The sequence below is a fragment of the Tyto alba genome, unplaced genomic scaffold, assembly GCF_018691265.1.
Source record: "Tyto alba isolate M040663 unplaced genomic scaffold, T.alba_DEE_v4.0 Super-Scaffold_22, whole genome shotgun sequence".
In the NCBI taxonomy this organism is placed as follows: Eukaryota; Metazoa; Chordata; class Aves; order Strigiformes; family Tytonidae; genus Tyto; species Tyto alba.
Window position 1 is genome coordinate 4,784,646 of NW_024881296.1, and position 26,383 is coordinate 4,811,028.

Sequence of the window (26,383 nt, forward strand, 5' to 3'; positions counted from 1 at the left end):
ATAGATACCGCTTGTGCAAGCAGAAGGGGTACTGATCAAAGACAACCACGGATGTAAAAATGTATAAAAAGGAACTGTTTGAACTGATCAGTGCGGCAGTTGGCGGAGCGCAGACTCCCCTGCCGTCCAGCGCTGTCTTTGCTCATATTCTACTTGCTATAATTAATAAAATTATAATTGGATTATGATCCATTGTGGTCTCAATTTATAACACAATCATCCAAGGGAATCAGTTGCATCAGCAACAAGCACGAGGTGGCTGGCACTTTGTATCTGGCTACGACTGCACTTAAAACAGTATGAAGTATCACAAAAGGTTCCGCATACACAGTAGCTTCTGGGCACATTTTTGCCTGTTCCCAGGCCAAAAACAGCAATATAGAAATCTTCTTCACAACAGCTATCTTTGCCCCAGCCTTGGGTCTACAGATGGGGTACTTGTGGGCAAACTTGCTATGAAAAAATTCACCTTTGATTGGACTCAGCACCGATGAGAAGCTTTCAGATGCTGTAAGCATCTCACCCCGGGAGGTATTAACAGGACATATTTGGAACAGAAGTTAAACACAACTGCTTATAGTAGCAGCTCCTTGACTCCTTGCTGATTCTCTGAATCCTGGAAACATTGTTAAAAGAACATACTTGCCTATTCCTGCAGCAATGACAGGCAACACCAAGTCATACGTATATAGCAAATAAGACAGCATCAAAAAGTCTACATAGCTTCGGTGACTGGGCAGTAGAACAACTGGATGCTCCTGAATGGCGTGTTGCAACTGAAAAAACAAAAAACAAACAGCAAGAACAATATTGTTCCAATATTTACAGACTGACTGTTGAAATTTGCAAATACAGAACTTCACAGGGCTTAAGGCAAACAGAAGCTGATTTGTTCAGGGGTGGTTTCTCTGACCACATACTCCATACCTTTTTCAAAATGGAACCATAGGAAATTTGCAGCAGTTGTTTCCAGACTAGCAACTTGTGGTTCACAAGCATCACAGGACTCAAAAGCCAGGGCCACCCCATTACATGATAGTCTAACTCAAATCCCTTTTGATGGGGATGGGAAACCCAATAAAGGCTCTCAGGGCTGACTTTGCTGTCTTCCAGGGAATGTGCTGCACCCGTCAGAACAGCTGCATTCTACAGTGAAACAGGGAGACAACAGCTCCCTAGCAAACTGAGGCAAACTTAAAGCATCTCCTGCCTCAGAGGTGCACAATGTTTCACCACTCTTAGCTGTATGAATGTTTTGCAGAACAACCAACCCAGTCAGTCACATAACATTAGGTTTTCACCTCCAATTCAGCTAAATGCATTATTAAATGTATAGTGTCAGATAGAAAAACTCTCAGTGGCTGATCTAACAGAATTGCTGACACACGGTATTCCTCACCATAGGAAGCATTTGGAAAATGTACAAAGTCCTGCTGACTGTTTGCCTCTAAAATACTTATGTATAATTTTTTCTCCTACACTTATTAAGAAATGCAATAATAAACAGAAGTGCAGTCTTTTTTTTCAAAAGATATTTTTCATATTTGTTACCTGGAGTGAAGATTAGAGTCATTGGCCAAGTGACTGGTATGAAAATATAACTTTTTTTTTCCCCACCAGTACTCACTCTCTGCATTCCTTCTTCATTCACACAAACTCTCTGGAAAAGCTGTTTAAATATTTTGCTCAACGTAAACGCAAAAAATCTGACAGCTCCTAATTGCATACTGTGGCCCATCTCATCCAAGATTTCCATGGCTTCTTCTTGAATAATATCGGGTGATTCTCCCATCTCTCTTGCTAACTATAGAGAAACAAAACAAAATAGCAGTCAGATGGTTTTCCCTTCTCTTCACCCATGCACACCATTCTATGTGCCATAACAATTAAGGCAGAGCTATTGCAATAGTCAGCAAGATTTTACTTTATGTGATAGGTATGTATCTAATCATAGAGAATCTCTTCAGTTTCAGACAACAAGAGAAAGACAAGCTAGAGCTGTTCAAAATCAAGAATGAGCTTAGGTGCCAATGGCAGGGGAGAGAGTGTGCAACAATCCGCACACACCCCCCCCCCCCCCGCCCGAAAACACTATCTGAATGTTTTCCCTTGTAACATCTTCAGAGGAGATTTAAGTTCAAATAACATTTCCTGTATCATTGATCTGAAGAAGGCCGTCTGCAATTTTGACTAGTAAAATGAAACTTACGTTTGCAGAGATATTCACAATAAATCTCTGAAGTGCACTTGCATTAGATTTTAAGATTTGGCTGAAGAACCTTAGCCCTATCATGCTTCAATTTCTTTGTAATGTATTACTTTGGCAATGGCTAGCTGAAACGCATGCAAAGCACTGTTTCTACCAACTTTGCATCTCAATGATCTTTTTCCTGTTGCTATGCGCATTCGCTTTAGATGTTTCTTAAAAAACAGATTTAAACAATGGTCATCATTCCTATTTGATCCATTGAAGCTAGAAATACTTAATTGAAAAGTTAACTGTTACAAAATGACTAACATGCCTTGTACTGAACACAGAAGAGGAAAGAGGAGGAATGGCAGAAGAAAAAAAAAAAAGCAGCAGTTCAGAAAAAAAACATCACACCAATTTCTTTCTGTCAAATCCTATGTAAAATACTTATTTTCAGTAAATGTTTTAGTGTTTCTGAAGTTGAAAGATTCATTTTTTTAAATTTCATATTACTTTGCAATTCATGATGGCAACAGCACTACTTGGTAGGACATGGTTTAATTTGTCACATCGTAACAGGTTTTGATATATCATGGGTAACATTGACCATTAAAAAAAAAAAAAGAGAAAAATGTTATGGTAGCCACTCACTCAGGACTAATCAAGACATCTTATATAGTTCTACTGACCTGGAATTATTTTTCATGAATACTGAAAATAGTTACTCTGATAACTAACACACACTCTTATTTCAACACAATGTAAAATATGAGCCAGTTTGACTATAAAGTATTTTATTCATTACAAAGTAGTAGCTGCCCTTCATTTTAAAGCAAAAATACGGTTACATCTTAGACAATGTTTCTAACTCAAAGAATTCTCTGTGAAATTTAATGCTCATTTTAGAGAAAGTAGCATTTATAACTGATTCATAAATACATCATTAGCCTATAAAATTCCTACAAGACATCTTCAAAGCACAAAAAGTCTACTAAGAAGGAGAGTGCTTCCATCTTTCACAATCCTGATCTGTAGTGAGGACTATGGAGGAGAGGGAAAAAAAAAAACAGTCAAACACATATGCACATTAAGTAAGTTAGATGGTGAAGTGTCATATATGCAAAATCAAAACATGATTTAATGAATGAGCTATCTAACAGCTTTAGTGGTAACTCCATGGTAAATCAGTATCTGTTTATCTGTTTTTGCTGCCAAAAGAGTATGGCTCTCGACTTACTGATTTATTGGACCATCTTTCTAAACTTCAGCTATCATGTTTGACAAGGTCAGCAATAATCTTTTTTTCCCTGCTGTCACACAAAGCTTGGCTGTGTTCAAAGTACCTCATCTTACAGCTCAATGTCCAGACTCACCTGCTTGATAACATATTGAACTTGCTCTGACTGGAGAACAGCATTTTTAATAGCATTTGGCTTGCAAGGTGAAAGTCCCTTGTAGATCACAGGAGTGTAACATTTCATTGTGTATCTCAAGTTGCTGGACAATCGCCTTTCCTCCAAGATATCTTCAAACTCATCTCTTTTCTTTGACATGAGCTCCTTCTGCTGGGAACACACAAATAAAGAATGAGACACTGTCTCGAGCCATTCAGTGGTCTGCTTGGCTACAGTACCAAAATAACGGCATGCAATAGTTTTGCAATGTTTGGGGTTTTTTTTTAGCTTTCTATAGTGTCTGCATTCCACACCCTGAATGCATGAACAAAATATTACCTGTGTAGAACAATGCTACAGAAAGAAACTAAAAAGAAAAGGAAAAAAACAAAACAAAACAAAACAAAACAACAAAAAACCCCAACCCTTTTGAAATCACAAAGATCCCCAAATCACCCTATGCCACGTTACTTAATTCTGCCCAAGAGGAAGAAGTTGAGAGAACACCTGGGCTTTGAAAGCTAAAGTGCCTTGCCTCAAGCCTCTCTATGATTAATAGGTATTAACTAAACCACCTTTGATTCCAACTCTCATAGCTGCATGAAGACAACGCCATAATGACATTATAAAAACACAATCATCAACACAAAAAAATAATCCCTGTTACTTCCAGTTGCATCCGGCACTGTAGTGATTTGTGCTGGCTTTCACCAGGCTTGGACATAAGGTACATAAACCACAGTCAGACAGGAACAAAAAACAAAAACAAAACAATTATCAGCCATGTGAAGATAAAAATGTTATATGCTGCACACGTAGGTAAAAAGAGAGCACAGCCTCTGAGTAACCAACACCACTGCTAGGCAGGAAAACAAACAGGTACATCAAGAACTAATTGGGGATTGTAAGAAACTATGAACTAAGAGTATTGTTTATTGAAATTTATGTTAAGCTCAATGTAAAGGTTAGGCGGCAAAAGACAAAAAAAACTGCTTATGCAAATAGCTGCCAGACACCTCTTGTGTGAGACAAGATAACCTGTGAGACAAGATGACCGCGTGAGATAAGATAACAGCAATTGCTTACACAAACCAGATACTTGTGCAAGCAGAAGGGGTACTGATCAAAGACAACCACGGATGTAAAAATGTATAAAAAGGAACTGTTTGAACTGATCAGTGCGGCAGTTGGCGGAGCGCAGACTCCCCTGCCGTCCAGCGCTGTCTTTGCTCATATTCTACTTGCTATAATTAATAAAATTATAATTGGATTATGATCCATTGTGGTCTCAATTTATAACAATTTTGGTGCCGTGACTCGGATAAGGAACGGTGGGCTTCTGTCCTCCGGGGAGGCGCCCCGCGGCAATCCGCGGCCCCGCGACTGATAGCCCACCCCATCCTTACCGACGAACCTAAATTCTAGAATAATGAGCAAAGGAGAAACCGGTAAAATCCCATAAAAATTCTGTGCACGGGAGTCCGGACGAAGACGCAGGACGCGTAAGTATATTGCGGATTTGTTCGCGGGTTTACCGTTCGGGCGGGATTGGGTTTCCTGGCATTATAGCGAATGAGAGGTTCGATATACTGAACCAAGCGAGTGCGGACCCTTAAGTACTGCGTTTCCCATCTCCCGCGAGGGACTGGGCCAGGAACAAGGGGAGCGAGTGAGTGTGTGTTTGTGGATAATCCAGAAGATGGGGGCGAAGGGCAGCAAGCCTTCGACTCCCATGGGAAGGGTACCCACTGTACCTAAGAATACCCCTCTGGCATATGTCTTAGACAATTGGAGATATTTCCCTGGAACACTAGGGAAAGATAAGCAGAAGATGATAGAATATTGTACTAAGATATGGGGAGGGAAGAAGATTTCTAAAAATGTCTTTTGGCCAGTCTGCGGGTCAGAAGAAGATTGGATAAAGGCAACAATTAAATCTCTGGGTTAATAATAAAAAACCCCTTAACCCAGAAGAAAGTCAGTATGCGGAAGTGTGGCTAAAAAGACCGGGAGCTAGACTTTACCCGCTGAATGAAATAAAAACTAAACAAAAGAAAAAGAAGGAAGAGTTAGACGAAACCCTTCTAACCCCCCCTCCTTACATTTCCCCTCCTGCTCCCACAGCCCCTCCAGAGGTCCCCAGAGCGCCCACTCCCCCACCGGAGTCGGAACAAGAGTCTCCCCCTCCTCCTAGACGTGTAACTAGAAGCCAAAAAGGGGCAGCTCAGATGTACCCCCTAAGGGAAATACCCATGGGGGGACCTCAACCAGTGATCGGATATATTTCCGTACCCCTAAACTCGGCTGACCTACGAGATTTTAAAAGAACCGAGATGGGAAACTTAATTGAGGACCCACTCGGAGTGGCAGAAAGATTAAATCAATTTTTGGGACCAAACCTTTATACTTGGGATGAGATGCAATCTATCCTTGGTCAATTATTTACTACCGAGGAAAGAGATATGATTAGACGAGCAGGAATGAGACTGTGGGATGCTCAACATGCCCAGGGACCTCAAGCGGATATTAAATGGCCACTCCAAAGACCTAATTGGGATAATCAGGATCCGGTGCATAGAACTCATATGCAGGACCTGAGAACTATAGTAATTCAGGGAATTAGAGAAGCAGTACCCTGTGGCCAGAATATTAATAAAGCATTTAATGAAATGCAAAAGAAAGATGAGAGCCCTACTGAGTGGCTGAAACGACTGAGGAAAGCCCTTCAGCTGTATTCTGGGATAAATCCAGACGACCCTTTAGGGCAAGCACTCCTCAAAACTCAGTTTGTGGCAAAATCATGGGAAGATATCAGAAAGAAGATTGAAAAGTTAGAAGACTGGCAGAATAGAGGGTTGGATGAATTATTGAGAGAAGCTCAGAAAGTCTATGTAAGGCGAGAGGAAGAGAAGCAGCAAGCGACAAGTAAAAATGATGGTAGCAGCGGTCAGAGAGGATCGTAAAGGACGAACTGGTGAACACAGATCTGCTGGAACGAAACAAGGGAACGTAGTAGTAAAGAAGGAACAGAGATGTTGTTTTTACTGTGGAAAGAAGGGACATATAAAGAAGAATTGCAGAGAAAGGATCAGGGATGAGGAAATATTGAAAACGGAATAGGAGAGCCAGGGGCTCTATATCTTAGGGGACCGGAGTCATCATGAGCCCTTGATAAAATTAAAAATAGGTCCCCATAAACAAGAGTTCACCTTTTTAGTAGACACTGGGGCTGAAAAATCGACTATTAAACAAATACCTGAGGGATGTAAAATTTCCCCGGAAAAAGTACAAGTAATTGGGGCAAAAGGAGAACCATTTAAAGTAAACAAAATCAAAAATGTGGTATTCGAAACTGAAAATAAATTTGGAATGGGTGAACTCTTGCTCGTCCCTGAAGCAGAATTTAATCTGCTAGGACGAGATTTAATTGTTGAATTACAATTAGAAATTAAAGTGAAAAATCAAGAGCTAACAGTGTCTACTTATCCTTTGACCGTGGATGAGCAAAAACAAATTAACCCCGATGTCTGGTACTCTCCGGACACAATTAGTAGACTGGAAATCCCACCGATTAAAATCCAAGTTTCTGAACCCCACATACCTGTGAGGGTAAAGCAATATCCCATTTCCCTAGACGGACGGAGAGGATTAAAACCAGAAATTGATCGATTATTAGCACAAGGAATCTTAGAGCCTTGTATGTCACCCTTTAACACCCCCATTCTGCCTGTAAAGAAACCAAATGGGAAATATCGGCTCGTACATGATTTAAGGGAAATCGTTTAAGGGAGCACGGGGTGGCTAGGGTTAATCCCTTGCGGGGAAGTCCCAGCGGCAGGAATTCAAGGGGGGATGGGATTTGTGGATGTGCCGCTCACTAATGTAGAAGTGAGGGCGTATAAGAATGAATTTAGGAGGTTATTAGAGGACCCTGTGGGGCTGTCAGAGAAGACTGATCAATTTTTGGGACCCAGTATATATATACATGGGAGGAGATGCAGTCGATTACGGGAATTTTTTTCTCTCCTGAAGAAAGACAGATGATCAGAACGGTTGGAATGTGGATATGGGAGAGAGAAAATCAGCAGGGGATACCCGGGGAAAGGAAACTCCCTGTAACCCCTCTGCAGTGGAATCAGAATGAACAAGAGCGGAGGAGAGATATGAGTGACTCTAGGTCATTATAATAAGAGTCTGGAGGAACTCCTGAGAGAAGCACAGAAAGTAGATATTAGGAAGGATGAAGAAGAGGCTAAAACTAAAGCTAAAACTATGATAACTGCACAAGAAGCTGTTAGAAACAAACACAAGGAATCTCAGACAGGAAATCAGAAATTTGAAACAGGCAAGGGAATGAAAGGGAAGGCGGAACCAAGAGGCACCACTGGCTAGGGAAATCACAAGGGAATGTTTTCATTGTGGGAAGGGGGGGCATTATAAACAAGAATGCCCCCAGAGAATACGGGACCTGTTGGTGTTTGAAGTAACCCAACAGGATGAGGGTGGTAATCACTAGGGGTGTCAGGGACTCTACCTCCTGGGGGATATACCAACAGAAGAGCCCTTGATAAATTTGAAATTAAGACCCCAGGAGGAAGATTATGTAAAAGATACAACTTGGGCTGTAGGGGCTAAAGGTGAAGGGGTTTTCGGTCCCAGTTATAAAGAATGTGTTAATACAAGGGGAAGATCAATATGCTGTTAATGATTTGTTGTTAATGCCAGGGGTAGGATGTAATTTGCTAGGTAGAGATTTACAAGTGCAATTAGGAATAGGTGTGGTGCTGGGTGAAGGAAAACTAGTGGTTAAATTACTAGAATTATGGGAGGAGAATCGGGGAGGATATTTAGGAACCAGAGCATAACTGTTTGGATTTTATAAATTATCAAACGAAAATAAGAGAAGATCTGTTAAATAAACCTTTGCCCTATAGAGAAAAACTATTTATTGATGGGTCCTCTCGATGCCTAGAAGGAAAAATATTGGGTTATGTAATTATCGAGAGGCAGAAGATGGAAGTGTTTGAAAAGGGGAAATTACCTGCTGGGTGGTCAGCACAAGTCTGTGAACTCTATGCCCTAAAACAGACATTGGTATATTTGAGAGATAAGGAAGGGACAGTGTACACAGACTCAAAGTATGCATTTGGAGTGGTCCACACATTTGGAAAAATATGGGAAGAAAGAGGGCTTATAAATACAAAAGGGAAGGAGCTAGTACACGAGCGGCTGATCAGAGAAGTTTTAGAAGCCCTGAAGCTCCCCACAGAAACTGCAATTGTGCATGTGAAAGGACATCAGAGGGGAGCATCAATGGAAATAAGGGGGAATAATTTAGCAGATTAAGTAGCCAGAGAAGCAGCTACAGAATCATCATTGGTAGTTTTATTGGTAATAATACCAGGGGATTATGAGAATTTAGCCCCAAATTTCACAGAACAAGAAAAGGATATACTTAAAAATAAGGGGGGAAAAGATTCAGAAGGAAAATGGACTTTAGCAGATGGAAGGCAGATGTTAAACAAAACAAGATCATGAGAAATTCTGTCATTAATACATTAGAAAATACATTGAGGAACGCAATCACTTTGTGATCATTTCCTTAGACAATATGGGTGTATAGGAATATATACTGGTAGCTAAACAACTAGTTGATCGATGTTTGATTTGTTAAAAAGTGAACAAAAAGGTAATGAGATAAAAAAAAAAAAAAAAAAAGGGTGGCTGGGGAACAGGAGCTAGCCATACAAAGCCTCCAGGTAGACTTAACAGAGCTACCTTAAATACAAAGGTGGAAGTATTTGTTGGTATTAGTGGCTCACTTAACTCATTGGGTGGAAGCAATCCCCCACACCAAGGGCAATGGCAAGCATGGTATCAAGGTGTTACTGGAAAACATTATCCCCAGATATGGATTAATAGAAAGAATAGACTTGGGCGGAGGAACACATTTAATTTTAAAAAATTATACAACAGCTATCTGAAGCCTTAGGGATCGAATAGGCATGGCACACCCCATGGCATCCTCGGAGTTCTGGAAGAGGAGAAAGAATGAATCAAACTTCAAAACAAACCTTGACTAAGTTAATGATTGAGACTCAGATGTCTTGGATTAAATGCCTGCCGTTGGCCTTATTAAGGATCAATACTCAGCCACGAACAGACCTGGGAATTTCTCCCTATGAAATGATGTTTGGATTACTATGTATGAGTAATGACAGGGATATTGTCATCCCTGAAGTAGGAGATCAGTATGTAAGAAAGTATGTAATAAGAATTGGTAACACTTTAATGAAACTGAGAAAGAAAGGACTTCTGCCTCAAATATCACCATTGGCTTTTAATATCCACAATGTAAAACCAGGTGATTGGGTATTGATAAAAGTGTGGAAAGATTAATCATTAACTCCCGAGTGGGAAGGTCCATTTCAGGTGCTGCTGACCACCGAGACAGCGATCCGAACAAAAGAAAAGGGGTGGACTCTTGCCTCCTGAGGAAAAGGACCGGTGGAAAAGCCTCAGGAGTGGACTGTGGTACCATCAACTGACCAACTACAAGTCACCCTCAAAGGACTAAGTAAATTCATCAGGAGGGGATTGAATGACTCTTAACCAGTGGTTTGACTGGGTTTTTAACTGGGTTCAGAGGTAACACTGTGAAAATTTACTTATTCATTTGCTTACTTGCTGTATAAGGAAACAAAAACAAAAAAACAGACAAAACCAAACAAAAAAAACTGTCAGGGAAAAGCTGGCGTTTACCGAGCATTAACTGACAGACATGTGAGATTATGAGCATTTTGGAGTCAATTAGGCATTGCTAGAAAATCAACCTAATTGGGTAATACCTTGTCTCGAGTGTATGTATGGATGTCATGAAGCGTGGGTTTTGTGTGAATGTGAAATGTGTTACCGGATGTGGTATTTCTTGCAGATGGAGAAAATTGTCTTATAACTGTATAGGGAAGGGGCATGAACTGTAACCTTGATTTACGGGGAAAAAGAGGTTAGTCCCCAGAATTTGTGATGTCCCTGAGAGTTGATGGGAGGACACTATCGGAAAGTGCCAAAAGTTTGCTTTGCTTAGAAACAAAGGAAGTGGCTACAAAGGAGCTGCACTTGAATTGACTAACTCTTAACACACGGATTTGTTAAACAGTAGAGGGCAAGACCGGGTTAACCTCTGTGCTCGCCACCAAGAAGACCTTTTATCTCAGCTGTGGGCTGCAACCCCATAGGCATGAGAGGTGGGAGTATATGTTATACCGGACCTCTGCTAATCATCCTGGTATGGTTTGCTTTAATAGTGGCAAATTTGTGCAGCAAGTGCTTTACTGTTATGTCCAACATCAGAGTGGCTTTGCTTTCCCAAAGACAGAAGGGTGGATGGAGATATTTTAGTGGGAAGAAGAGAATCCAAGTAAAAGATGTGACAGAAGTAAAACAGCCAGTACCAAAACCGCCGAAAAGACCTATAACAGAATTTTCAACATGGTTAACCAAAGGAGATGGTGGTTTACATAAGCAGATACAACTACATGGGTACTTGAAAGAGGAACATTTACAAGGGCAAAAGATATGTAGTAAAAAGGCAAACAAAGTGAGGGCTACCAACATCGAGGCTGCACAATAAATTGCTGCCCATGCATAAGCACGCTCCATTGTTTTCGCAGTATCGGAGGTACAAGAGTGAGAGCGCGAGTGGCGAACCTGCCTGGTCTGTAGGGATCAGGAGTCAGGGTCCACATACGCAGCAGGAAAATGGATTTCCACGCCCCCAGTCCAAAGCGCATGTGTTGCTGGAGGGTCTCGAAAGTTCGGCTATACCCGGATGGCAAAAACACCTGCCAGGCCCGCCCAGATCTAGGCAGCACAGGCATTCTGGGTGGAAGAGAAACTTCCGCTCATTGCGCACTTGGACCTTCCTCGGTCAAGCCGCTAGCCTGGGGCTGGACTATCCCACTAATCTTACTGATCCCGCTGGATTGCAATCTTGGGAAGATGGGAGTAGGGGACGATCCCGTGTGCGCCGGCCTGCTGTTGGGATTTTTCATTATATTGGTGGTGACTGTCGTTGCCATCGCGGTATGCGAGGGAATGTCTCGTGGCTGGTGTCGGAGATCACCTCCTCCCCCCAATCCTCCAAGATCACGAAGACAACTAAGACGCCCTCGAAACCTTGATGAGGTGATGGAAACAGACTTATAGTTCAAAGAAGAAAATGTTGTTGATCAGAGGAGTTACCGCGCGGCGTGTGACTGGACTGTTGTTCTTGGACTCTTTCTATCTTTCTATCGCTATCGCCCCGTGAGTAAGGGTAACAAGACATCGAAGGACAACATCCAAAGGACAGTGCTGATATCTTTGGTTCTTACTTTTTCTCTTTCTGATTGTGTCGCGTGGGACTTTGCTGGATTGTTATACAGTTAATTATTTCAGGTTCTTGTTTGCTAATAAATTGTTGATTATTGTTTACAGAGTGTCTGATAGTACGGTTGACTGTGCAGTTCGGCACACAGCTCGAATTTGCTTAACACCAACAGGTGAAACAGTAGTAGCAAATTGCATGTTGGTCACAACTTGTTGGATTAACTGAACAAAGCAAGGAATAAATAACACACGGCAAAAACATTAAGGCGACAACTGCACATAGCAGATAGAATAAGAGCTGTTTTACCTATGGTGCTCTGAAAACACCCTCAATGTTAGACTCAGAATGGTGGGATGATCTATTAGGAGCTTCCTGGTGGAAAAGATTGTTGTGAATGCGTTATGCCACGTGAAAACTATGATTGTAATTGTAAGGTATTATCTTGAGAGTGTTATGATAAATGTTGGAATTGTGGAAAAAGGTTTGTTTGCAGTGACGAAAATGAAAGTAGCATCTAATAAACAATAATAGGATAAAAGAAAAAGGGGGGATTGTAAGAAACTATGAACTAAGGGTATTGTTTATTGAAATTTATGTTAAGCTCAATGTAAAGGTTAGGCGGCAAAAGACAGAAAAACTGCTTATGCAAATAGCTGCCAGACACCGCTTGTGTGAGACAAGATAACCTGTGAGACAAGATAACCGCAATTGCTTACACAAACCAGATAGATACCGCTTGTGCAAGCAGAAGGGGTACTGATCAAAGACAACCACGGATGTAAAAATGTATAAAAAGGAACTGTTTGAACTGATCAGTGCGGCAGTTGGCGGAGCGCAGACTCCCCTGCCGTCCAGCGCTGTCTTTGCTCATATTCTACTTGCTATAATTAATAAAATTATAATTGGATTATGATCCATTGTGGTCTGAATTTATAACAGGGATCCATCCTGCTGCAGAAATCTCAGTGACAAAATGCTTCCCCTTGAGTCAGGAGGCATCCCCTGAGCTGGAGAGAGTCTCCTATTATCTCCTATAACACCACAGTTTATACGAATGACCCCTCAGTCTTTCCAAACTGAAATCGTATTTCTCTCAACTTCAAAACAGCAATAGCCACCAGACAAGCAAGGCAACTGGAGCAAGCCTCCGTGAAACACAAATATGAAAGTATTGGTTATGATCAAGCTTATTTATTAGAAGAAGATGCTAAAAATAAAAACACTTATGACTTCCTCTACAGCACCACTTGAAGGGTAACGCAGGCATCCCTTTCCTTCATTCTGCCTCCTCTCCCTATAAACAACCTGTGCAGAACCAGTCTGATAATGAAGGATAAAACATGTTGTTTCATGGTCTCTTACAGTGACCTTTTCTGGTATTGAGAGGAAAGTTTGGCCAGCAAATGCACAGAACACCAGGAACAGATAAGCAAAACACCCAGCAGTAGCAGCTGGGTTTTCAACCTTGCGAGCGGGAGTCAGGTTTCACTGCCAGTGGACCACAGCCACTCCAGCAACACTATCAAAGCAGCTGACATTTAAAATAAGAGCAAACATTTAGTTCCTGTCCATTCATCGAGACAAGAATTTGGCAAAACAAAACAAAAACATAAAATCAGGAATATCTCCACTTAAGAACCACAAAAAATCCTTCCAAGCCTCAACTGTATCAAAAGCCAGTTTCGTTTTATCAGAGAACACAAATCCAACTGTAATGTTTGACCTTCTCACATTCTTTTTCCCACACATAAGAGTCAAATTTGGATACCATCCTTCTACAACAGTAACATTTGGTAGATAGTCTAACTTTTCTTTTCACTACTGTAGTTTAGAGAATTGTCCCACAATAACTGCAGTACAAACTCTCCAGGGACTGTTAAAACTAATCCTATACAATGTATTAAACTCAAGCCCATATTAATTTTGAACTTTATGTGTTTTTTTCCTGTATAGTCTAGCATTAGTTTTCAAACTTTCTTCTTCCAGCTTTCAGCTAGTTGGTGTTTTGCAAGAGCCAAGTAAGCTAAGAACTGTTAAGAAGAATGGAAATAGTTTGTATTAGCCATCTGTTGCCACTGACACCTTATATCAATCCACTTGATTAAAAATAAAACAGGAAAAAAAAAATCCCTTAGGGTCTGTAATAGCAAAAAAGATAGATCAGAATAGCATCGGAAGATATTAGTTGGCTCTAAGTATACACCTACTTAGATCAGTACTGGACAAATCATTGCTCAGAAAATATAAGCAACATTTATGTCAATTACCAAAGTTTAAATCCTGCAATGTGCAACTGCACAAAACCCAGACAAAGAAACCCAGCACTCAGCTCCGGTATCATCAGCCACATCAGCAGTCACCACGCTGCTACAGCTGTTCCCCAGCGTGGCTCTGGTGACAGGAGTTTTGCAAAGGCCACGGCCAATTTAAGTCACCTCTCTGCCACAGCTCCCCATTTGATGCTTCCAGATTTGAAGTGCAACCGATTCCTCTCCATGGCAATAGTTATTTTCATGCCCTCTTGAAGCAGCGCAGAGGAAGCCAAAACACACACTTTACCAACCACTTAAGAAGAATAACACTGCTTTTGCACCCTATGGCCAAGCTGTTCTTCTAGCTTTGGTTGCCAACTGGTAGAGAGTACATTTATAAAATATGCCGTTGGAAACCTTGACATCAGAAAATTCAGTTACGTGCACTGTTACTGTGACACTGGTGAAGTACAAAAGCAAAACAGCAGGATCCTGGAACTCCTCTGCTTCCCTATAACCTTTGAAAGCAACAAAATGAGGATGCTCATGATGCGCTTGGGATACCAGCATACAGCCAGGGAGACACAGAAGAGGGCTGTGGGAATCTCTGCCAAAACCAGGAGCTGTTTCCCTCTCTCCCCAGTCACCTCCTCCAAATGTAACTGGGGGGTGCGGGGAGGGAGGGGGTTACCACCCCACACCCAAATGTCCTTATCTGAGGCTGGCATAGGAGCCACAGGGAAAAAATAAGGTCAATGAAGTAATTTCCACCACGTAACACAGGAAAACCTGCTTCGGCCACTCCATCGCTGTGACATTTTCTAGGGCTGAATTTGTCGTCGCTGGCAAGTTTCTGTCGCCGCCGAGGGCTCCCCGCGAAGCCCCTCAGACGCCCACCGCCCCCGCCAGCCTTGCCGCCAGGCCCGGTCCCTGGGCTGCTGGACAAAACCTCTCTGGAGAAGAGTCCCAGACGCCTCCGACCCTTCTTAAGCCGGCTGGCGTTTGACAGCCTACCTGAGGGGAGAAGCGGCGCTCGGGATCGGGAGCTCCGACTGTCGCGACTTGACGCGACAGGCACCGTGGCGGAGCGGCGGGCTCGGGGCCCGCAGCGCCTGGGGAAGGTGAGCGTGTGAGGGGAAACGTCCGGCTCCCGCTTGGCCGAGACTTGCCGCCGCCGGGACCCAGGGACAGGCCTCGTCCCCTCCCGAGCCCGGCGGGGGCCCGGCCCGGCTGCCCAGCGCGCGGCGGAGGGCGGGGGGAACGCGCGATGGGCGGCGCCATCTTGGGGGCGACGGGAGCCGCTCGGGACCAAACGTCCTTCCGCCCGCCGCCATGGGGTCGCGGGAGCCCTGCCGCCGGCTGGAAGCGGTGCTCGGCGCCCTCTACGACCTGGGTGGGTGAGCGGGGCCGCGCCGTGGGCTGCCGGTCGTGGGGAATGGGGCCGGGCCGGGCGCTGCGCCGTGGCCGGCAGCACCGCGGCCTTCCCTGGGGGTCGGGCGTGTTCACTCTGAAGCGGAGCGACGGCGGCCGCACACGGCTGACTCGGGGCATGCGTTCGGCACGCAGGTGAGGAGCGCGGTGCTCGGGGCGCGGCGAAGGACAGCGAGGCGAGCGTAGGGGCGGCGGCGGCGGCGAAGAAGAAGAAGAAGAAGGAGAAGGAGGAGGAGGAGAACCGAGGACCGCAGCCGGCGGCGGGCGGGCGGCGGGGAGCCCGCGACTTTTTTGGGGAGCTGCGGGCTGAGCTGGCCGCCGCCGGCCCGCCGCCCCCCGCCACGCCGCCGGCCGTGGAGGTCGTGGTGTTTCGCGGGAGGAAGAGGAAGGGGCGGCCCAGCCCCTCGGTAGCACCCACCGGAGGTGCCCAGGTAGGACCGGGGAGCGGGTGGGCCCCCCTGCCCCAGGCACGCCCACGCCTGCAGGCGTGGGTGCTGCTGTCCCCGAGTAGGAGCGGCCTTCTAACGGGGTGCGCACCCTGGGCACGGTGCCCGTACCGGTGAATATCTTGCTGCTTCTTTAAAGCACAGATAGATGGGTTTTTGTGAAGCCGCACCAGAGAGTTGCTGCTGAGCAGGTACTGGACTGGGATGCCCTTTCCTGGTGACAGTTAAAACCAAATAAAATCCTCTGCGTGTCTGTTGGTTTTGCTTTTTCCTGTCTCCTTAGTCTGCCACCATAAATTGTGAGATGTCTTCCATAATGCCCCCTCCAGTGTCTAGTTTCTTCCCTCTTGCTAATACAGCTGCCTGGAAATCTGGGATCCTTTGGTGATCTGTGTGCTCAGCTTGATGGCATCCAGTCCTGCTGATTTCCAACAGGGCTGCTGGTAGGGGTGGGAGCAGGACTCGAAGACTTTTTTTCCCAATTTCCAGAGATCTCTGGATAACTATCCTATATTTGAACTAGATGTATCCCAACAAAATAAATTGATCTGCAGATAGGACTGCTGATACAGCAAGAAGTGAATGAAATGGGAAGCAAAGCCTCTTTACTTCTGTGCCTAAGTGTTGTGTGTGCTGCTCCGTTCTCGTTAACAGGAGTGGATGTGAGGTGCGAAAGCTTTCTTCTCTGGCATCACAGCAGCACTTGGCTGTTCACCAGCAATGGGGGAAGGCATGACAGCATTAGATCTCAGTCCTCTGATATGGTTTGTTGGTACTGAATTTATTCGTGCTACCAAAAACTGTAGCTGAGTTGCTACAACAGAGAGGCCTGGATAGGCTTGACTGGAAGCTGAGCTGCGTCCCATGCCAAGCAGAGGGTCCATTGCTAATTGATTGGTCTCCAGATTTTATAGCTTCTCTGGTTGTTTTCTTTGAGCCATGTTTATGGCCATAACATCAGAAGCCCAATTCTAAAATAAGGTCTGATGGACAAGCACATGACTGTCTCAAATTCAGGAAGATTTACTGGTATCTGGGGTTTGACTGCTTGGAATTAGGAAGTTCAAGAGACTGACCAAGCAGTTGGTTGAATCCATAAACTTTTGTGCTTTTTCTGGAATGTTTTCCTCTAAAAATTGCCCTAGATAATTATTTTCTTATGCTTTATTATAACTTAAATTTTTCTTCCTGAAAAGACTGGTGTTAAGCATGTTAGTAAAATGGTCTGAAAATAACCATGTTTATTTGTCATTGAAATGGACAGTTTTATATAGAAGCTTTTTGCAGAGTTGGGAGAAGTTTGGGTTTGGCTCCGCTGAATGCAGAGGGAAGCCCTGACGTAACCCTGGAACCTGAACCTGTGACTAAGTATGACTTAAAGTCCTGGAGAGTGAAACCGAAATGCGTTAAAAGCATTCAGGTTCAGTTGTAATATATATGTAGTACTCCTGCTTCCTTGGAGGGGATAGTGCTCTTGAGAGCAAACAGGGAAAGACAAGCAAGCGGATACTCTTGAACAGACTGCAGTTTCCCTGCCCATGCTGCCTGCACCAGAGGCAGAGCATCCACTCAGAGAGGTTGTTCAGCACGTCCTCTCCAAAATCAGGAGTCAGACACAATCTAAAACAAACCTGGGAGATTTGTTACTGTCCCATGTGGGACACTAGCAGGTGTGGAGCTCTCCCTGGGGATTTTGCACTTCTTTTTCTTCCTAGGATACAATCTGTGCCCCCTTGGAGAGTTCCCCTCCAAACTGAGAACTGCTGTTGAAAGGTCTCCACGTAAATCACGGAATAGAGAAGATGGAGTTTTCACTGATCTCATTTTGAGCAAGTAGTTTCTTTAAACAGCTTAAGTGGGGTCCGCCATCTCCTGACAGTGTCATCCTTTGGAGCCGTTTCTCTTGCATTAGTTAAGCTGGATATGTGCTCTAATATATGTCCACACAGTTGCAAATTAAGCCTCTGCGTGTTGCCACCGGCTGTCAGTATATGTGCTATTACCACTGCACTGCTCTGTCTCAAACAAAATGACTTAAGGTTTGTGTCCTATCCTGCATCAGCAGTTTGGTATGGATTTGGAAATGGAATTATGCGTGACGTATAGCTCACATGTGGCAGTTTTTATTTTATAAAATGTAATTTATTCTTGAAAGGATAAAAATTAATTGCAGCTATTAATATCTTTCTGAATTATGAAACCCTTTGTAAGTGTTAGGAGATGATCCAGGCAAGAAAATGAAGGACAAAGCTGTATGCACTGTGCTATAATGGTACCCTATAAATTGTGCAAGGTCATTCCAGTAAGATCCTGTAATATCTGAATATTAAAAATGTCACTGAGGCTGTCTCTTTTCATAAATCCGGGTAACAAAGCTGGAAAAAATAGTGCTGGAAAGCTGTATACTCTTCCCAACAACTCTTTCTACATTTCACTGCTTTCCAAAAAACTATCACAATGGACATTTAAACCGGTGTTACTTGTTATATTAATTCCAAATGTTTTGTTTGTAGACCAAAAGAGTGGATGAAGATAAAAATGTGAACGAACAAGAATTTAACTTTGAAAAAGTAAGTCAGCAGGGCCTATCTAACCTCACTATTTTAGTGTGCAGGTATGTGTATCTATATCCTTGTGAAAGCTACGGTGGGACCAATGGGAAGCACTTCCAGAAAAGGTTATCTTGGTGAGGATTTCCCAATAGGTAATTTTGGCCGTATGCCGTGTCAAAGGAGAAGGCATGCTGGCTCTTGTCAACTGCTTTGTGTGAAGAGAGGCATGTTGCAACTCTGTGGCCTTTCTTTCAAATCTGTCAGAGAGAATTTGAGGAGGATCACTGTATGTTACCTTTGTAAAGCTATGTGAGTACCCATAATGTTTAACATAGCTCTTTCAGGCCCATATTGTTAATCTTGGATTTCTGATCTCAGGTGGGATGGGAAAAAAAGTGTATTGGCATCTACTTTTGAAACAGCAGATTACTTCTTTCCATTTGTCTTCTTATTCTCACTTGTTCTTATATGTAGCATAACTAGCATTGACCTTCTTAGGTACTGATTTGTTTACAGATCTGTGCAAGTGGTTTTATATGCCTGATCTCTGCTCAGGGATGTGCTGTGATCCAGTGAAATATTTCACTGGAAATTCTGCATGGAGCTTTGTACTGCTGAGCACAATGGGGATTTAACCACTGACTTTAAAAATAGTATGAATTCACCACAGGTTTTGCCAGGGTATTCTTGTATAGTGTCAGCTATGCATGTGTGTGTAGTCAAACCAACTTCATCAATGCCCGGCTGTGTTTCTCACTGGTTAAGTGCGCTGCAGCCAAGAAATGAGAACAGTCTGTAAATGTTGGGTGCTGTGGGTAGCACATTTCATTGTTCTTCTTTGTGCAGCACAACATGATTCCTTTTTATATGGAGGAGATCCATTCCATTGTGTTGTTTTATGTGAAATGAGGAGATTCAAAAATTGTCCCCCTGACAGTCTTCACCATCCAGAGATTAGATGGACAGTGGTTAACTGTTCTGCAGTATGGCTCCAAACTCAGTTAGTTTTATTTTATAGTATGTTGATTTCAGGTATTATCCAGGGTTTCTTTGGGAGTATGACTTTGTTGTAGTCTGTCAAGAGCTATTTTACAAGAGGCTGGGCAAATTATGAAATGCTTGCAATTTTCTGTAATGTTCTAGGCTCGTCTGGAAGTACACAAGTTTGGAATCACTGGCTACAAGAAGCAGGAACAACGTATATGGGAACAGGAGCGTGCTATCATGCTGGGAGCCAAGGTAATTGTCACTTGGTTTGTGCTGAGCAGTCACCCAGCTGTTACAGTGCAGGAAAGCAGTAAAAAACTCTGGGGGGTTTTGGCACTACCTTTTTAAAACACAAGATCCCCTACCCTGACCCACTTCATCCTTACTTTTACATATTCTATTCTGTCTTGTCTATTTTCTGTTGATGTTTGTAAAATTAGTCTGGTTGTGTTATCAGAGATGTTGTACAGATGAAATACAGCTGATTGGGGTGGAAGACAACACTTACCAATTTTTAATCAGGCCATTCAAAACTAAAATGTTGAAGGGAAGGGCTTGCTTTTTAAAGCTTCGCTGTCCCGGTGAGTTAAAGATGGCGAAAACTTTTCAGTTTGATTCATCATCAGTAATACAAAAGAGAAAAAGAATTTTGTAGGTCTTTTTTGGTGGGTGTGGAGGAGTGTGGGTTTTCTTTCTAGCTCAGTGTATATGTGGAAATCCTGTAGGTTTGATGTAGAGCATAAACATCCCTCCTTACTGTCTCCGGCATGAAAGATGTGGTTTCGATGTGTCTACCTTACATCCCTTCAGTCCCTTCCTCTCACCCAAGAGGAAATAAACAATTTCTGATGTTCCCCTACCACCATCTGAAAAATATTGTCCATGCAAGTGTGTGAATATTTTTTAACCTACTTGAAATTTTCAATCAGTGGTATCCCTCCCAATCTTTATTTCAGCCCCCCAAAAAAGAACATGTGAACTACAGGACTTACCAGGAGAAAATGAAAGAGAAGAAAATGGCAAAGGAGTATGATAAGGGAAAGGTTTGTGTAAAATTTTCTGTATAAAAAGGCAACATGTAAGAGCTAGCCCACAAACCTGACAGATAACGCCTCAGGCGCAGGAGGAGTGCCTGAGCTTGACACCTGCTGCTCCCCATGGAGTGGGTTCCTGATGAGTAGGACTCATCATGTTGTAGTGGGTTTCACTGCCTCATCCTTTATGGCTGATAGATTGATGACACAAAATCAGCAGTTGGTTTTGTTCTTTTTTTTTTTTTTTTTTTTCCGTGCCTCCTAAGAGAAAAAAAATGGCCTTCAATTAAAGTTTGTTGCATGTTGTCTAACCACAGAGAGCCAGATCTTCAGCTGGTTTTATATCAGCACAGTTCCATCTAGGATCTTGCTCATTGTTTAAAGCAAGGGTGAGGTTTCTCTTGCATCCATCCTGTAGCACAGCCCATCTGGCTCCAAGCCTACTCCCTGCCTCCCCATGGAGTCTTCTCATGTAGGTGGGAGCAAGGCGGGTAATTGCTCTGTCAGCAAGTTTCCTGCCACCCTCTTTCCCAGGGGACCTATTTCTCTGTCACATGGCTCAAAGCACATCCAGGGCATGGCCAGAAGTGGTTGAACCCTGTTATTTGACAGGTATGCTCAGTCAGGCAACTAGGCACACCTGCCTGGGAGCAAGTCTTTTGACCCAAGGATCTGTCACATGCCCAAGAAGCAAGCCTGTCCTCCTGCGGTGGGGTTTGTGCCTCCCCACGTGGCAGGGGCAGCCTGTTGGTCATGAGAGGGCTGTAATTCCCGTAAGGTGACAGGAAGGGCTCTGGGCACTCCTAGCAGTGCCTCCATAACGCATTGCATCACTTGGCCTGTCAGAAGGTCTCCCAACCTGCTTTAAATGCCTGCTGCTCCGTGAAGCAAAGGGTACCACGTGTTTTGAGTGCAGACGGTTGTTTAGCCAAGATGCTCAGATCTCTTTTCATTCAAATATGTATCTTTAAAAGCAGGAACATAAAGGTGATTCTCTCAAGAAGAAGAAGAAAGAACAGAAGGAGAGGTGAGCTGTTTTGAACATGGTTAAAATGAACTTGCTTTGTATAGCCTCTCCAGCATATTTCCCCCCGTGTAACTATGCACAGTCTTATACCAGAAGGCGTGCAGTCACTGTGGAAGGAACTTCTCCAGCTGCAGAAGAACTTGGTCACAAAATGATGATGTTGCTCTGTGTCTAGCAGTTTCAGAGGCTTTAGTTACGCAGCTTAACTGAAAATATGTCAGTTCTGCCCCGACATGTCTAAGAACGCAGCTGGAGGTGAGATGGATGTGCGGACCCAGGATGTGCCACGTACTCGGAGCACTTGCCCTGAGATGTAATTAATGCAAAACACGAGATACAGTATACAGAGGCTTGAAAGATGAAGTGGCATTCTTAGTCACAGTATAGCAGGTTCACTGAAATGTGCTCTATATCTTCTTCTTCTAGCCAAGTGTCTTTATGTTTCTAAACTTTCTGAAATGTAAATCATTCTGTAATGTGCTGCAAATTTTGAATGGCTATGCAGTTAATAAATATTCTGGGGTCATTACCTGCTATGATTTAATATTCCATAATACCAAACACCTATTTCATAAATAGGTGACATTTTTTACCATATTAAGCTTTTTCATGAGTTTCTGTTGTTTCTCTTAATTATTTTTTTCTCTTCCTATTTCAGGAAGGCCAAAAGGAAGAAATCAGTGCCTAGCATTTGGCCTGCAGGACAAGTTGGAAAATTCAGGGATGGGACCTTGATTCTGCAAAGCCATGACATAAAGAAAATTAAATCATCTAAAGTTATCAAATGAACCTATGATACAGAGCAAAATGGACAATATACATAAGATAGAATTCACATTGCTACCAACACAGATTTACAGAGCCTGTCGCCTTTCTGCCATGTCCTAATTTTTTTACCTTATTTGTTGTTGCAGGATTTTCTACATTCCATTCTGACTTGGGAAGAATATGAAAATTTACTGTTTTATAAATAAAAATAAGACTTTATATTAAGAACTTTACACAGGCTATTTTTATTAGTCAATACACGCTAAAGAAAGCATGTAACTTTCTGGAGTCAGCTTCTTGGCCAAAAGTAAAATGTCCACTTAATCCAGTAATTAATGGATTAAAATATATAGCTCTTCACTTGCATCTGGAAGGAATATGGAAAAAACAATACCTTACTTGCTCTGAAGCTGAAGTTGTTATTCTCAAACATTTATTGGGCATACATCTGTTTCTGTGACTTTATGAATTGTTAGTGGATTGTGGAACTGCACAACAGTTTTCCTGTTCGGCAAAACCTCTCACAGTTTCAAAATTATCTGCTTTGGAATAAAAACAAGATTTTCTGAATTTTTGTCCCAAATTGAGTTACGGACTCAATTTATATAACTCTGCAAAGATTTCCAAATAAGCACTGTTTCAGATGGTGGCTTGGTGGCTTGTTTTTAAAAATAAACCCATGTAAGACTGAGCCAAATGAGGCATAGACACTCGATAGCTACTGGTTGTTCATGGTTAACTCATGTTTATTTTAATCAGTGTTCCCATGCCTCATAAGGCTTTTCTGTGAATTCTTTGTCAAAACTGAAGTTTTAGTGCTATTTGGATTTCAGTAATTTGGTGTTTCTGAAAGAATAGTTTTGTCCTCTGCATCTGAATATTTTTGTTTTTAAGGTTGTGTTAGTAACCTTTCAAAGTGCCCTCTCCATTCTACATCAAGCTTAAGAAATGAATATTTTAGGGGGAGGCAAAAGTAAGGTTAGCTGCTAAATGACGTACAAAAAAAGTTCACGCTGTGTTGTTTCCAGATAAGGTTATCTGGAGCTTGTTTGAACAGCTCTGGCAGTGAAGCAGGTGTGTATAAGATGGAACACAGCCCTTACTGGAGAAAGTTCTTTTAGGTGTGTTGGTGAGATTCAGCGTTCCCCTGTGGGCTGGGGAAGCTGTTAGAGAATGGCTAAGGGAAAAGGGACATGGATCTAGAGATCCTCTTTGCGACGAGAGTCTCTTTTAAGTTAGCATGAGTAGGCCTCAGTCAGCAAGAGTGAACAACAGCAAGAGTGAGTCCCGTGGGAAAGTACTGACTAAGGTTCTGAGATGAAACATTCTCTATCTCGTCAAGGTTGGGAAGCATTCCTTGTTCTTCTTTAATCAGGGGAGGATGGAGAAATGAGCATTCTTTGTTTCTCCTAAACTAACTTATCTGGGTCTTTCCCAGGGCTTGGGCCAACAAGCCCTGGCACGGCTTGCTTGTATTTTATCCAATCAATGATTGACTAGTAGGCATAATTAAGCAGAAGGATTGTGAAAGGCTGTAATGGAAATCAATAAATTGAAGCATGCTTTATCACTCATACTGAGTCGGCTGCGTTCTTCCTCCTTGGCCTGAGTCCTCGGCTCGCCCAGCCCGGCAATTGGCGCCCGAACAGGGACCCTCAAGAAAAAGGGTCAACAGGGAACAAAGGGTCTCTCGAGTAAAAGGGACCCTCGTTGAGGTGAGAACAAAGGGATCCTCTAGATGAAAGGACCCTCGTGAAAAAAGGACCTGGCTGAAGGAAAGGAGCAGTGCGCTGGGAGCAGCGACCGGCAGGCAAAAAGAGCCACCAGAACATCGCGTCCTGTGGTGTGTCGTCTCTGGCCTGAACCGATTGAAGTTCACCACTGCAGGGGCTACAAGCTGAGCGCTGCAAGGATATTATAACAGGTATTAAGGTACATGGAATTTGAAGTAGCCCTAGATTTATTACAGAGCTTTTTAGAAAAGCGTGGGACAGATAGTAGTTGCATTAAACAGCTAGCTGGTCTAGTAGCAATGGGGAAAACAAAGGGGTGTTTTAAGAACTCTGATCTGTTGTTTGATGAAGAGGAGTGGAGGAGGTACGGAGATATACTGTGGGATATGGTGATAGATAATGATAAACTTGCTAAGAAATTAATGAAACCTTGGAGGGAGGTAATCAATAACATTAAGCGCCATAAGGTTGAAAAGAACATGGCTGCTGTGGCTTCTCAGAAATTAGGACACTCAGAGCCATCTGCCCCACCGCTAAACGTGGGAGTATCTAGTTTTTTAGCGAACCTGCCGCGCCAAAACCGGAGAATGATTTGTTGTTTAGTACAAGCAGGGTACCAGCGCCACCTTGCTGGCAGTCTGTACGTGTTACTGAGAATTTCGCGGAAGAAGTGAGAGGGACCGGTGAACAGATAGAAGCAGAAACTGTTAAGGAGCAAGTGATGTCGGAGGATGTCGGAGGGGAGCATAGCAAGAGTGTTGGTGGTAGACGAGTTACGAGAGTGAATTGGAGAAAGGTTATGGAAGATCCCGTTGATGCGGGGGATTTTTCTCCCTCTGCATTTCCAGTCATGTTTAACAGAGATGAACATGGTGATCTGCAGGGGCAGTATAATCCTATTAGTTGGAAATTGTTGTCGCAGTTAAGACAGATGGTATCGGAATCAGGCTTGCATGGAGAACCTGCAAAGCAGTTTTTGAATTACATTTGGGGTAGTACGGTTCTATGTCCTGAGGATATTAAGGTCATTATGCGAATGATTATGACTCAGTCGCAGTTATTGTTGTGGCAAGCACATTGGCAACGGTTTTGTGAAGCATCAGTTCAACAGCCAAGGAATCCGAATGACCCCTTACAGGGAGTCACGGTAGAGCAATTGATGGGATCAGGACCTTTTGTGGAAGTACAAGCACAGTTGCAATTAGGTCCTGAACGGTGCATAGAGGCAATGCGAACTGCTAGGGAAGCCTTAGAACATGTAAAAATGTCACAGCCGTCCCATCTTATATGAGTATAAAACAAGGAAGGGAGGAGTCGTTTGCAAATTTTGTGGATCGCATTACGGCGGCCATAGAACAGTCAGATGTACAGCCTTGGATGAGGGCTGCTTTGTTAAGACAATGTGTAATTCAGAATTCCAATAGAGTTACTCGGGGAATTTTAATAACATTACCTGCAGATGCCACGATTGAATTGATGTTGGACAGAATGAGTCGAGTCCCTGTAGGACCTCAGGCTATGTTGGTAGAAGCAATGAATAAGTTAGGGAGTGATATCCTTCAGGCTCAGCAAGCAAGCCTTTGCAGTGCAACAACGTGCACAACAGCAAGTTTTTGCCGCTTTGGCGCCTCTTCGAGCTGGCGTTGTAGAATCAGACGGACGAGCGAGGGCCAGTGACGGCAGAAGGAGCATCAAGTGTTACCGATGTGGCCGAGAGGGGCACTTGCGCCGCGACTGTTGTGTGAAACGAGTCTGGTGTGAGACCTTCAATTCCAGCAGCCATAACACTGAGGTTTGCCAAAAATCAGGAAACGGGAGAATGAGCGCGTCCAGCCGCCGCGCTCTGACAAAAGTAGCAGCCCCAGCCGTCGAGGAGCACCTGTGTCCAGTGACAACGGCCTCCAACCTGCAACCGTCGGCAGCCTCGGATTGGATGTGGCAACAGCAATAAGTATTACCTTACTCGACCAAAAGCCACAAAAGGTCCCTACCAGGATAAGAGGGCCACTGATTATAAATGGACAATCACATGGAGCATTATTAATAGGAAGAGCCTCCAGCAGTATAAAAGGACTGAACATTATACCAGGACTTATTGATGCTGATTTCACAGGAATTGTCCAACTTATCCTGCAAACATTGTTTCCACCTTTGCATATTCCAGAAGGAAGTAAGGTTGCTCAGCTGGTACCGTTGA

The 26,383-nt window shown here is 43.4% G+C and overlaps 2 protein-coding genes across 3 annotated transcripts; one reads left to right on the forward strand and one right to left on the reverse strand.

Moving 5' to 3' along the window:
- Positions 1–135: 135 nt before the first annotated feature.
- LOC122153752 (dihydroxyacetone phosphate acyltransferase-like) lies at positions 136–15,388 on the reverse strand. The gene is made up of 4 exons (XM_042796144.1): positions 15,223–15,388; positions 3,565–3,756; positions 1,628–1,804; positions 136–776 (listed from the first exon to the last, which is right to left on the reverse strand). The coding sequence occupies exons 2-4, from the start codon at positions 3,742–3,744 to the stop codon at positions 561–563; spliced, it is 573 nt and encodes a 190-aa protein (XP_042652078.1). The 5' UTR covers positions 3,745–3,756; positions 15,223–15,388; the 3' UTR covers positions 136–560.
- An 84-nt stretch (positions 15,389–15,472) lies between these two features.
- On the forward strand, positions 15,473–24,027 carry LOC122153751 (uncharacterized protein C1orf131 homolog). 2 transcript variants are annotated; one of them, XM_042796141.1, is made up of 7 exons: positions 15,473–15,601; positions 15,775–16,070; positions 18,599–18,655; positions 19,781–19,876; positions 20,581–20,667; positions 21,633–21,685; positions 22,344–24,027. In XM_042796141.1, exons 1-7 carry the CDS (start codon positions 15,541–15,543, stop codon positions 22,471–22,473), a joined length of 780 nt encoding a protein of 259 aa, XP_042652075.1. In that variant the 5' UTR covers positions 15,473–15,540; the 3' UTR covers positions 22,474–24,027. The 2 variants fall into 2 exon arrangements, with proteins under 2 accessions (XP_042652075.1, XP_042652076.1); XM_042796142.1 differs by having other exon boundaries at positions 21,636–21,685.
- The last annotated feature ends 2,356 nt before the right edge of the window (positions 24,028–26,383 follow it).

What these genes read in the sequence shown, in the direction of transcription:
- LOC122153752 (XM_042796144.1), bottom strand. Translation starts at nt 3,744, where the DNA reads ATGTCAAAGAAAAGAGATGAGTTTGAAGATATCTTGGAGGAAAGGCGA. An exon ending in TTCAATATGTTATCAAGCAG is followed by an intron (nt 1,805 to 3,564) that starts GTGAGTCTGGAC and finishes GTTTCTCTATAG; the next exon opens with TTAGCAAGAGAGATGGGAGA. An exon ending in ATGAAGAAGGAATGCAGAGA is followed by an intron (nt 777 to 1,627) that starts GTGAGTACTGGT and finishes TTGTTTTTTCAG; the next exon opens with TTGCAACACGCCATTCAGGA.
- LOC122153751 (XM_042796141.1), top strand. Translation starts at nt 15,541, where the DNA reads ATGGGGTCGCGGGAGCCCTGCCGCCGGCTGGAAGCGGTGCTCGGCGCC. An exon ending in AAGAATTTAACTTTGAAAAA is followed by an intron (nt 18,656 to 19,780) that starts GTAAGTCAGCAG and finishes GTAATGTTCTAG; the next exon opens with GCTCGTCTGGAAGTACACAA. An exon ending in CTATCATGCTGGGAGCCAAG is followed by an intron (nt 19,877 to 20,580) that starts GTAATTGTCACT and finishes TCTTTATTTCAG; the next exon opens with CCCCCCAAAAAAGAACATGT.